The sequence below is a fragment of the Rhizophagus irregularis genome, chromosome 7, assembly GCF_026210795.1.
Source record: "Rhizophagus irregularis chromosome 7, complete sequence".
Classification (NCBI taxonomy): Eukaryota; Fungi; Glomeromycota; class Glomeromycetes; order Glomerales; family Glomeraceae; genus Rhizophagus; species Rhizophagus irregularis.
In genome coordinates this window covers 3549977-3563900 of record NC_089435.1, presented here as the reverse complement: position 1 = coordinate 3563900, position 13924 = coordinate 3549977, and the positions used below count along the sequence as shown (strand labels likewise).

General features: G+C 27.2%; 3 protein-coding genes across 3 annotated transcripts; all 3 read left to right on the top strand.

Annotated features, from left to right (window-relative positions):
* Positions 1–1210: 1210 nt before the first annotated feature.
* Positions 1211–2974, top strand: OCT59_027535 (uncharacterized protein; the record flags this gene model as incomplete). Its single annotated transcript, XM_066137045.1, has 1 exon — positions 1211–2974. The coding sequence occupies one exon, from the start codon at positions 1211–1213 to the stop codon at positions 2972–2974; it is 1764 nt and encodes a 587-aa protein (XP_065993472.1).
* Positions 2975–4860: 1886 nt separating this feature from the next.
* OCT59_027534 (uncharacterized protein) lies at positions 4861–6716 on the top strand (the record flags this gene model as incomplete). The annotated part of the gene is made up of 1 exon (XM_066137044.1): positions 4861–6716. The coding sequence occupies one exon, from the start codon at positions 4861–4863 to the stop codon at positions 6361–6363; it is 1503 nt and encodes a 500-aa protein (XP_065993471.1). The 3' UTR covers positions 6364–6716.
* A 3910-nt stretch (positions 6717–10626) lies between these two features.
* OCT59_027533 (uncharacterized protein) lies at positions 10627–11073 on the top strand (the record flags this gene model as incomplete). Its single annotated transcript, XM_025317808.2, has 2 exons — positions 10627–10699; positions 10760–11073. The coding sequence occupies 2 exons, from the start codon at positions 10627–10629 to the stop codon at positions 11071–11073; spliced, it is 387 nt and encodes a 128-aa protein (XP_025177582.1).
* Positions 11074–13924: the final 2851 nt, after the last annotated feature.

The following is a 13924-nucleotide window of genomic DNA, read 5'->3' as shown; positions in this document are numbered from 1 at the left end:
AAACAATTAGAAAATTTGTTTGTAACGAATATAAGTTATGACATTAATTGACCGATTTCTTTTATGATCATTCGTAATGAATTCAACGTAGCAAAATTATTGCCAATGTATGAAATATTATATCAACGTAAATTTTTTGGTATTTCTTCAAACAAATGTATCAGGTGTAATGATCAAGTAGAGTCATGAAATCATGCAGTCAAAATAAAAATTCAATTGTATGGGAAAGAGGCGATCACAAAAAAGAAAGGGAAAAGTGTTATGATATTGTAGCGTTAAGATCACGATTATTTCCTTTAGAGAATTTATTAACACGAGGACTTATTAATTTGAAGATTTGGAAAAATGAACAACATAAGAAATCTGATTCGAAGATGCTAAAGATATGTGATTTATATTTGGAAAATAAGATGTGAAGAAGTCGTAAGTTTTGAGAAGTCTCAGGGAATAGGTAAATTGGATAAAAGAAAAAGGATATTTATGTCAGAGGAGGATAACTTGATAAGGGGAGTACGGAAGATATAAAAAATAGTGATAATAACAAAAAATTCTAAAATTAATAAAAAAAAGTTAGGTAGAAAATATAAAAAATAGGGTAATGAATACTCAAGTAAACGAATTAGATAATGGGATACAAAATTGGAACTTACTGTACAATATTTAAGGTAGTAGGTAATAGTACTACAACATTACTGTATGTAGTAACGTTTTGGTATGGAAGGAGGTAATGGTATTACCAAACTCAAGATGTATTTTATAAATTTTGTATGTTCTCTATCATATAGTAAATAATAAAGTATTTCATTTACCAAAAAAAAAAAAAAAAATATAGATTTAAATTATTTTCTATCTGAGGTTCTAAACTGATAGATAGTAAAATTATTTCATCATGTCAGTTAGCACTTTTCAAAGGCAAGTAACAGAAGTAGTCGTAAACTTCTTGCTTTAATTACTGTATATGGATAATTTACGGAACTGTCGGTAATGAATTCCAGATTACGTGTTACAACAGAAAATCTTTACTAAATTGCTTGTAAACGAATACTCTACTGTGCCATAACTGTTGTACCACATTTGGTAATATTAATAACGAACGCCAAAAATTCTTTTTTTTTTTATTAAATTTTTTAATTATTAACGTTAATTAAATAAAAATCAAAATCCATCAAAAATTCTTAATAAAAATAAAAATTATTAATAAATAAAAATTATGGATATTAATAAAATTATCGATATTGAAAAAATTATAGATTTTAATCTCATTAGTAAAGATGATGAAAATTTCCTGAAAAAATTTTTAAAAGATTTTTATCATAAAATTATTGAAACAAAAGATTTTAATGATTTCGAAAAAATTTCAAATGATTGGATAAAATATTATCTTGATGATAATAATAATAATAATAATTATAAAGATTCTATAAATATTCTTAAATTAATGAAAAATCATCAAAAAAGTAATTTTTGGTTCACAAGTATTATTGGATTATTTTATAAACTTGGTATTGGTTGTGATCAGGATAAGTTAAAAGCTCAAGAATTTTATTTATTGGCTATTAATAATGAAATTGAAAATGATTATTCTTTAAATGAAAATTTTAATCAATTAAATTTAATTGAAAAGGATGATGATGATAATGATACTTTTAATTCATTAAAAAATAAAAATATAATTATTGGAAAATATTTATTATCATTATTTTATTATGAGGATATCATTTTAGATATTAATTTGAAACAAAATGAATTTATTAAACTTCTAGAATTAACTGAAAATGATGATTTGGAAGCAAAATATAATCTAGCTATTTGTTATCAAAGTGGGAGAGGTGTTAAAACTAATTATAAAAAGGCTTTTGAATTATTTTTAAGTTTAGCTGAAAAAGAAAATAATTTAAATGCACAATATAATTTAGCAATTTGTTATATGGATGGAAAGGGAACAAAAAAAGATGAAAAAAAAGCATATGAATTTTTTTTAAAATCTGAACAAAATGAATCTATCCAAGATAAAAATGAAAAGGAAATCTTTGAAATAAATTTAAAACTTGCAATATCAAATAATTCAAAAGCACAAAATTATGTGGGATATTGTTATCAGAATGGTAAAGGAACAAATAAAGATGAAAAAAAGGCATTTGAATGGTATATGAAATCGGCTATTTCTGGATTACATAATGGGCAATGTAATTTAGGGCTTTGTTATGAACATGGAATAGGGACAGATAAGGATGATAAAAAAGCATTTGAATGGTATTTTAAATCAGCTCTTGCAGGATATGCTGATGGACAATGTAATTTAGGACTTTGTTATGAACATGGTATAGGAACAGACAAAGATGAAATGATAGCATTTGAATGGCATTTTAAATCAGCCATTGCAGGGTGTGTTAGTGGGCAATGTAATTTAGGTTATTGTTATGAAAATGGCATAGGGACAGAAAAAGATAATACAAAAGCATTTGAATGGTATCTTAAATCAGCTAATAACAAATGTGCAATGGCACAAAATAATTTAGGGAATTGTTATCAATATGGAAAAGGAACAGACAAAGATGAAATACAAGCATTTGAATGGTATATAAAATCAGCTGATGCAGGATGTGTTAACGGACAATGTAGTTTAGGTTATTGTTATGAAAATAGCATAGGGACAGAAAAAGATAATACGAAAGCATTCGAATGGTATCTCAAATCAGCTAATAATGGATATGCAATAGCACAAAATAATTTAGGAAATTGTTATAAGTTTGGTATAGGTGTAGATAAGAATATGAAAAAAGCATTTGAATGGCATACAAAATCAGCTGAAAGTGGATATGCAGCAGCACAAAATTATATAGGAAGATGCTATTATTATGGTATTGAAGCTGATATAAATTATGACAAAGCAATTTATTGGTACACAAAAGCGGCTGAAAACGGAATCAAAGAAGCAAAGGATATGTTAAAAGTCATTTTGGCAGTTTATTGAGATTAATTATATAAATAAATTTGTAATTTTTATTATAATAAAGCATCATTTTAAATTATTTTAACAAATATATATATTTTTTTTTGAAATAAAATACGATGCGTGATGATTATATCTATTATTAGCCTTCAGTTAATTACTGACTATGCTATACTTTCAATTTTTAGGTATTTTCATCCGAGAGAAAAGATCTATAAAATTATCAATATAATTAGAAGTTCATAATTACGATTACAAGATTTGTCTTCCAATAAATTTGAATTAGGTGAGAATAGAGATTCATGTTTAATTTGCAAAGCATCTTATACAAGTGCACAAGTTTTATACACATAATCGCGATTAAATTAACATATGAGATATTATTGGGTACGGGGCGGTCTCGTATAGGCAAGTTGCAGCCAAAAAATTTTACATCTCTTTCAGGGCCGGATTATAATGATAATTCCTAACTAGTATTATCAAGAAATTATTCATAAAAGCAAAGACCTACACGATTATTTTACGCACTTCTTCAACTTACCTACATGCTTTTCCAGGGTTCTGGTACGACTTTCATTCGTCTAGAACGAAGAGCAGAACACTAATAATTGTAACATAAGATATCCGCCGGTTGTCACGCCGCATCACGCACGTCTGATCTTAGAAAAAACAATTTTTGAAAACGTTATAAAATTTATTAAATCGTTGCGTTTTCCTAAATTATTTACATTCGCCGCCCTGGGTTTACAATATACGTTTTCTAGTTAATTTATGATTTTTTAACAACAGTTTCTAAAATAGATCAAGGTTGAAAAAAAATTAAGTTCCCTGTAAGTTTTTTCTTAATTTGAGAAAAATCAAACTATCTACTAATATTCAGAATTTGTTAATCTGCCCGTCCATACTTTATCTGTCATTGATTGAAATTTTTTATTTATTACACATCACGATAAATTAAATGGAAATAATGTGATGGAATTTTCTTATTTCATAATTTAAATGCGTTATAACTTAAAAACTTTTATTAAATCTTTAATAAAAAAATATTATTATAAAATACTTTATCATGATAAATAATGAATACTACAAATATTATTAAAATCTAGTCACCGACTTCTCTAGTTATTATTATAAAAGGTCAGTTCTAAAGAATGGATCCTTATAGGTGTGCCATCCATTATTTCATTAATTTTAAAATTTGACTATTTTACTCATTTTACAATTGAGAAGAACTTTGTAATTAAGCAGTGATCATTTCGAAGTGGAAGTTTAAATGAAATTTTAATATTGTATTAGAACTCTTTTGGTTATTAGGAAGATAAACAATCAATATACTAAGAATGATGACGCTACCTTCAATAGACGTTGTTGACGATTAAAATTCCAAATATTCTTACACAAATTCTTACACAAATTTTGCACCATAACCGATTAATCAACAAACATGAATGTAAAATGAGTTTATCCCATTCAAAATTTCATAAGTTGGCACATCATCAATACTTAAAACAGTGTAAATTAATCGCGCATCATCTAATCATATGCGCTGTGTAACAAATTTATTACCAGTCAGTTTTGATAATGAACTAAAATTCCGAGTTCTGAGATTACAATAGGTAGTCGTAAATCTCAATAGCCGCTGTGATTACATCATATGATCTAAATTTATACCGATCAACAAAAAAATTTTTGTTACATCAAATGAGTCAGCTCTAATTTTCGCGATCTAGACTGCGATTACATCATATGATCTAAATTTATACCGATCAACAAAAATTTTGTTACACAATAGTGCAATCAATTAATGGCAATGTTTATTACACAATAGGTCAGCAGGTGTTTAATAAAATAATTTAAATAACTCCATTAAGTCGTAAATACCAAAATAAAATTTTTGAAATAATAAAATGACATGTCAACTTCCAACTGATTGTTTAAATGATATTTTTGAATATTTAGAGGAGGATAAATTCACTCTGCACTCATGCTTGTTAGCTAATCATCTTTGGTGCGAAATTTCCGTTAGAATTTTGTGGAGGAATATTTGGAATTTTAATTATCAACAACGTTCATCGAGGGTAGCATCATCAATCCTTAGTACATTAATTGCTTGTCTTCCAGATGAATCAAAAAAACTCTTGTGTGATAATAAAATTTTCATTTCAACCCCTACTTCAAAACCATTACTGTTTAATTATGCATCATTTTGTAAAGCTCTTTCAATTTATGAGATTAAATGGATGATTAATAGTATTTTCAAAAATAAACCATCTATTAATTTATTAAGTTCAAAAGATAAAAATATTTTAGTTGCAAATGAAATTATCAAAATGTTTGCAAACCAAATTTTTTCTTTGAGAAAATTGACTTATCATCCTTACTATTATCATGGACAATATATTTACACTAGTATTTCTTTCTCTCATTTTCCTGGAGCAAGAGATCTTTTAGAATTATGTTGTAGTTCAAGTCTTCCTTCTGATTTTTTTCATCAACTTTCTCAAATATGCCATAATTTACAATCAATTTCTATATCATTTGATGATTATGTTTCAAATGAATTAAAAGAATTAATTTCTTCACAAAATAATTTAAAAAAATTATCTCTATCAGCTTTTGAGAAAAGTTGGGCAGATATTATACCTGCTATAACAAAACACTCTCATACAATAACAAAATTACAACTTTATGGTGGTAATGAAGAATTACCACTTTCATTTATCAGTTTATTTTCAAATTTACAAGAATTTTTATTTTCATTTTTTGATGGAACAGGTTTTGAAGATTTTAGAATGTTACAATATATTAAATTTTCTAAATTACAAGTTTTAAAAATTCCTTATCAATGTCCAAATCCTCAGTATATGATGAAATTTTTAGAAAATAATGGAAAAACCCTTAAAAAGTTTTATACAGATGAAAATAACAAAGATTTAAGTTTATCTATTGCTAAATTTTGTCCAAACCTTAAAAGTCTTTTCGTAATACTTAATAACGGTGAAATTGATATATTAAAAACTATATTTATTAGTTGTCAATACTTAGAAAGTATTAAAATTTGGTGTGGTAAAGGTTATTTTAGTGAATTTTTATCTGAAAAGGAGGTATTAGAAACTGTTGCAAAATATTCACCAAATAATTTTTGTGAATTAAAAATATACAATATTTCAAAATCAGACTTATCTCCAGATGATTTAGAATCATTTTTTATAAGTTGGGAAGAAAGAACACCAAAAAAATTGCTTTCAATAATAATTATTGTGGATGATGAAGATCGTTATTATAATAATACTAGTTCGGAAACTTTAGAAATAATAGGAAAATATGAAGACTTGGGTACTATTAAATTTTTGACTAAAAGTGATGATAAAGAAAAAGAAGAGGAGGAGGAGGACCATTATTGTGGTTAACTTTTTTACATATATACTATTATATTGTTTGTTTTTTATTTTGGGGTGATTGAGATTCGAATAAGGAAATCAATATATAAAAAGTTTATTTTCATTGAAATGTTAAGGTTAATGTAGATGGTTAATAGATTTCAAAATTGTATTGTATTTTATTTATTTATTTATTTTTTATTATAAAAACTAGTAGGCGTACCCTTCATGTTGCGCCAAGGACTATCGAACTAAGAAAGTAATAATAACATATTTATATTTTATTAGATAATAGATCTTGTTTTTTTTACTATTATTATAATGTATTAGTAAAAAATGAAATATAATAAATTTAAATAATTTATGTGTTTATGCAAATAATAGTGAATTTTTATTATTATCAAATACAAATTTACTTATAGAATGAAATATCTCATGGTATACAATGTTTTTTGTCTTGCGATTTTCACTATCATCTATGAGAACTTTAATATGTTGATATAAAGTTACTCTTGAGAAAGTAACATATAATTGACCATTTCACCTTCAAATATTTCATTAAAGAAGCTATATGAATTTAGTATCAATAATAATTTGTGTTATATAAATAGAAAAATTGATGTAAAAGATATTATCACACGAAACAGATAATAGTACTATGAAAAATATCGAAACGTATACTTTAGTAACAAAATAGTAACCAGATAGTATAACTTTTAACTAAAATTTTGATACGATCTGGTAAAGTATTACACGTTGATCCGTGTAATATAATTAATTTGATTATGAAACCTACTATCATTCTCTTTTTCTTGTGTTATGTCTTTAACATCTAACAATACCCTTTTGCAAAAGTTGCAACACAATGCGTTCAAAAGAAGTATTTGAAAAATTTAAAGAAAACTTTGCAAAAAAAAAATCTGATAAAAAAATCCAATATCGTTAAAAAAAAATCTGTACAACCTCCGGAGAAATATTTTAAGAAACGAAAAACATGACCGTGATGAAAACGGGTAGTTAATGTCACGTGATTGCGGTTTGATTTTTATTACCGATCAAAATGCAATCTAGTGGAATGTCTTGTACAAATTCGCGAAAGGAACGTGAACGTTTCCACTACCTAAAAGGGCAACCATTCGACGTCTACTCGAGACTTCGAAGGTTAAATCTTATTGTAATATTCTTGATCGTTGGAAAGCGAAACTCGAAATCCAACAAGGAGAAGAAGTTGGGTTCTAAACAACCCTCTTCTTCGACCAAGTCACGTGACAAATCCAAGAAAGATAAAAAAACGAATGACGATACTCGCTCCTTGTTGAAATTAATCCCGAATCTTCTCACTTAATATGATTTCGAGCAAAATCTTTCTAACGGAGTAGAAGACGAACGGTTGTTGCTAACTTCGGTCTCCCTTCTCTCTTTTCTTTTTGTAGGAACCACTGTAGAGTGTTGGTGACAAAAAGGTGGTGGTAAGGAGTTTTGTAGGATGGTGTAGGTACGGTCTGCGGGTTTTTTAATTTTAGCTTTAGCTTTTTTTCCTTTTTCCCCCCTTTTTTGGTCATATTCTTTTCCCCGGTGCTTTTTTTTTTATCTCGTTTTTGGCTTTGCTGATTCGGTCGGGTTTCAGTTAGAGTCCTTCTTTTGTGTAGTTTGAGGTCTGAGTAATTGGACGATTTTTTTACAGTTTTATTCTTTGCTGATCTTATTATATAATATTTTCGGTATTTACTGTATTTATCTCAACTATCCATAAATAAATAAAATCTTGTACAAATTCGTGTGCACCAGATTAATATAATCAATGCATCTCATATTACTGCGGCTAATTCATAATTCCAGCGGTTACGGTACATTTCACCGAAAGCCATTTCGCCGAAGCCATTTCGAAAATGATAGAAATGATAACGATTATTATTTTTATAAAAATATTAATCGCGCAATGAAAATAAAAAATTTTTTTATTTATTTATTAAAAAAATATATGAATAAAACATAAAGCGATCACTAATAGTTAAAAAAATTAAGCCGTGAAATTATTAGTAATGAATGTTACGTGAATTTTAGCATTTATTTAGAAATAATATTAATATAATATATATATTTAGTTTTATGCAGTTTATTTTTGTATGTATTTTTTTATTTTAGTATACACTGTACTGTAACTGTACTGTACTGTAGTTTATTTGGGGATATGTACGTTTATTTGAAGATTAGCTAATTGATGATCGAAAGTGGCTTAATAGGTGTAAAAAATGTAAAAAAAAAACAATAAAATAAACAAATGTAATAAATAATGTTTCGGCAAATGTCATTCGGCGAAATAACCTATACGGCGAAATGGCTTCGGCGAAACATCCTTCGGCGAAATGCGAAATGGCATTGGCGAAATGGGTTTCGGCGAAACGGCCTTCAGTGAAATGCCTGATACCATAGGAAACAATATTATTTGCTTAGCCACATACCGTTTTGACAGGTTAATATTTGCTTAAAATTAACGATATTTATGGCTAACGTCATAATTTTTATTTGCTTAATTTTGGCGGGATTTCAACAAGTCATATGTTATTATTGCTTATTTTTTTATAAATTAGGCAATATTTAATTATGAAAATTCTTAATTAACATTTCCATTAGTGATATCATGTACCATCTAATAAACAAAAGTTTTAATTGATGGTAATATACTAAGCTGATAGAGAATGAAAAGAAATATGATGAATATTTTGGTCGTGATGTCATTATTGAAAAAATGATGAACTAATTGATAAAATGAATAATAAAATGACAATAGTTGGATACTGTGATTTTTTTCGTACTAAAAAATTTTATAAGGGAATATGATTTGATTTGTTCAATTAGTGAATTCACATGTTGAGTTTGCTTATTTATCTTAATAAAAACCTTGCGTAGAGCTATTATAAATTTTTTGACCTTTCTTGTTACCTATATATATATATATATGGGAGGCGGTCAGTAGAAAAGGGGGAAATTCAAAAATTTTAAGATTTTTGGTTATTAAGCTAATTTTGTTCCCATGACCATGATTGGCAAAGTAAACTGATAAAAAAAATTTTGACCAAAATTTGGATTTCCTCCTTTTCTACTGACCACCTCCCATATATTGCTCGGGGCAGTCTCTAGATGATCCGGATATACACGGAAGTAGAAAATGATTAAAGTATTTGACGCAAACAACCATATTACTAATACCCTGTAAAAAATCTGATCCGTGTTTTATCTTTCCATGTTTTTTCCGTGAATGTATCATTTTCATGGAATTTATAATAGTCTTGAAATTTTCATCTCACCGACACGGATATCCGTGAATGTATCATTTTACGGAATTTTTACGGAAGACACGGACATTTTCGGATAAAAATTTTTTATAGGGATAAAAATGGGAGTATGGAGCAAATATATTAAAAAAAAAAATCTCTTTTTAAGGCGGAACCCTCCATATGGTAAGAATAAGCTGAATCTTACTTTCCAAAATAAACATACTCATTTTATTAATGTATTTTAATTTTTAAGGCTACTAACGGAAAAAAGTTGAAATAATTAAATGATATTTTATAAACAATTTTATTGTTTTATTAAATTTACAGTAACTATAAAATTACAAAAATGGATTGTTTTCAAATTATAACAATAAAATTGCGTTAAATTTTTAAATTTTATAAAATTATTTACCCAAGTATACCAGGATATTACTCAGGTCATATATGGTAAAGTATAAAATGAGTAATACCCGTTAAGGGATCGAATAACCCTTTTTTATTTAGGTATAGATCCGGTCCATCCTCAATAAGGATTAGCATCTCATGCGAAACAAGGAGAAGGATTACCAGGAATTCCCGAATATTGATTTACTGAATTCTTGGCGGGCCACAGTTCTAGTTTACAACGTATATTATACCTCTAATAAAGGCCGACCAAAGGCCAACATGAATTAGAAAGAAGGTTTCAGGGACTTTTGGAAACATGCGGTCCTTTTTTATTAAGATATTTTCATTATAACTTTTCATTATCACTTACATTTTCATTAATAAAGTTTTTTTTTTTTAAGTACATAATGATTTTATATATAGTCGTTGTCATTTATTTCATCCAGATTTGCATCATTCTCCGTATTATATTAAGGGATAAAACAGAAAGTAGAATGGAGAGCACATTTATTGCTAAATTTTGTTCACATGACTGAGATCAGCTAAGTGTCTAATAAAAAGGTCCCCATTTCACCCACCGAAAAAATTCCTCACTACCTCTACTGAAAAAAAAAAAAGTTCATTCACCATGAAATCTTCCTTTTCTTTTACCATGATCGTTGCAATCATTTTTATCCAAGCCTTAACGCCGTTCACTGAAGGTAAATTTTAATAATCATGACAAAATAATCTTCTGTTCTAATAACTTTCTATTGAATAAGTGTATGCGGACCATACCGTATGGATACATAACAAGGTAACTGCTGGTACATGGACTAATGCTGCAACCGTCTTAACAAATAAAAAAGGGAACTTTGATTGGAGTGGTGATGCTGGCGCAATTGACATAGAGGGCGACTGGGCTCATACAGGTTATAGCTTGAATGTTCCTGATAACGTGTCATCATATTGGGTTGCTTTTAGAGTTGCTGCGTCTACTGAAGATGATAAATGGCGCGGCCCATATAATAATGATGGAGATAAATGTTGGCACTTTCATGGTAAAATAGATTCTTGGGATGTATACGAATGCTAAATCAACTTTAGCAATAATGTTACACGATTTCTTTTTTTTTCAATCATTCATTTTTAACGGATTCTGATCATCAGAACCTTGTTCTATTAAGTTAATACTATATACAATATATTGTAATTTTACTCTGCGTGACTATTATCTATTTTACATAGTTTTCGCTCTACTTTTAGCTTTCAAAACTTTCTATCAACTATTTTCTTTAGATTTACTTTTACCTTTAATGAAATTTTATTAATCCAATAATAATAATTAATGTAATCTTACCTGTGCGACTATTATCTATTTTACTATAGTTTTCGCTCTTACTTTTAGCTTTCAAAACTTTCTATCAACGATTTACCTTTAATGAAATTTTATTAGCTTGTTAGATAAGAATACCGAAAAGCCTGTGTAATGTGTCTAGCTTTAATTGTAGCATTATTTTAATAAATTTATTGTTAGTTTGATGCCCAAATATAGCTTAAGCTTTCCAGCATTTTATATTAAGTCTGAAGCTTGAATTAGAGTTCCAATCCGTTAAACTGACGGATAAACAGATAGAATTCAAATAAATATATCAGATGTCTACCCTATAGTATATTCTGATAAATTATAAATTGACCTAAGCTAATAGATATTGGGCTCTACAGGTCAGTGTAAATAATCGCCTTATCCGTTTATCCGCCAGCTTAACGGATTGGAACACTAAGCTTGAAGCTTCAAGTATTGGATCCGCAGTTAGCCTCTCTACGGATGGCTATCTTTTTTTTAAAAAAAAACGTGATTCTTAAAAAAATGACGATCATGTACGTAATCATGTACATAATCATGTACGCAATCATGTACGCATGTACGTAACAAAATGGAAAATGATAAGCATAATTAATTTATTTACTATGATAAAAAAAAGTACTATGAAAGCTATCAAAAAAAAAAAAATTTATCACCATAAAATGATATCACAGATAAATAAAATGAATTATTTTTTTCTTTTTTTTCTTTTTTTTTTTAATTAAAAAAAAAAAGTTTATATTCTTTTACCATTTATCAGTTAAATAAAGAAAAAACATGGAAGATTTCAAATGTCCCCTATAAAAAATTTTATCCGTTATTGATCCATTCACGGAAAATGCAAATAATTCGATAAAATTCCGTGATATAAAGATATTAATTACGGAAATATGAGCCTTTTACGGAAAAAAGGTGGAATAAAAAAAAACGGATATTAGTCTTTTTACAGGGTGTCAATCATTATGTAATCAAATTTTCCCATTTAAAATATTTTTTTTTTTTACAAGATATAATATAATTGCATCAAAAAATATTTGATCGTAAAGAAAAAAAGATTCTATTTATGAAGAAATATTGACTTCATTTTTAATTTAATGATGCTCATATAAAAAAAATATTTAATAAATATTTCTTTTTTTTCGAAAAAAAAAGGAAAAAAAAGAAAAAAAAATCGATTAAGAAAAATATATTAATAAAATGTCTATTCCTTACATAAAAAATAAAAAAAATAAATTATTTCATATTAAATTAAATAAATAAAAAAAAATAAATACTAAATCAGAAAAACTCACTTTAATTTGTGTAATTCATTCAATTGTTGAATGAGAAAGTAATAATTTTATTACAAAAGAAACTATTGGTATTATGAGAAAAGAAGATAATACGACAAAGAATTTAAAAATAAATTCCTTTTTTCCAAAAAATCCATCAGTTCTGAAATGGATTCCCGATTTTACATCTGGTGATGTAGTTTAATAGGTTTACAGGAAATTTTCTCTCAATGAGGAACCTCCTCATGATGATATTTTGGAAGTAATTTTTAATCTATTATTTATGTAAAAAAAAAATAATACCTTATTAATCCTTTTTTTTAAAAAATTAAAAAAATAAAAAAATAAATTAGATGACAGCTAATGTAACGATTAGTTCAATCTCTGTTTTTTCTCATTGGCATAAATACAAAGCTGATGAAGTCGATAATAGTCGGGATGTAAATTATGGCAAGCCGAGCTGAACAAAACCATCAAACCTGGACTGATAAAGATCAACCTACGGTATGTGCTTAACATATTATAGTGTTCCAATCTGTTTACCCGTTAGCCATTTTTTTTGTATTACGAGAATAACCAAGATCCCATCTCTTCAACTGTGATCGCATATGTGATTATAGTATTCAGCTACTCTACAGATTAATCATAAAAATAATTATTACATAATAATTACGATGGAATTATTTTCGTGATCAGATAACACATTCAATACTAATTCAAATACACCACTTTCGAAATATTTCTATTATTCTCGTATAATCATATGTATAATTAATTTCAATTATCCGATGTCGCCAGTCAATTAACTAAATATAATAAAATATTTATAATTTATTAATTCGAAAGTATTTTGAGTGAAAAAATTAATAATAGTATGGATGCATAAAAAATAAATTGACATATTCATCGTCGTACTTTCACTATAACAGTTTTAGTCCCATCGATTACAAAAAATATTATCGCATTATCATTATGACACGTGTTTGAATCTTTTATTCGTTCATTTGGATCACTAGTGTAGTTAAATAACAAGCGGAATATTTTTAGTTTTTTTTATTAAGTAGAACGATATACAGATTATACAATGAGAGGAAATACGTTAACCACATACTTGAAGAATACCAACAGCGCATGGAATTTATTATATGGTTTAGAGAGTAAATTTCATATCTACTAAACGATGTACTATATGCTGGAGAAAAAATATTGCTTGACTACTAATTATGATAATAATTTTTGTTGGAACTAACGTTACCTGTTTATCTGTTAGTAGTTCATTATTAGGTACTTTCAGGTATGAATTATAGGAA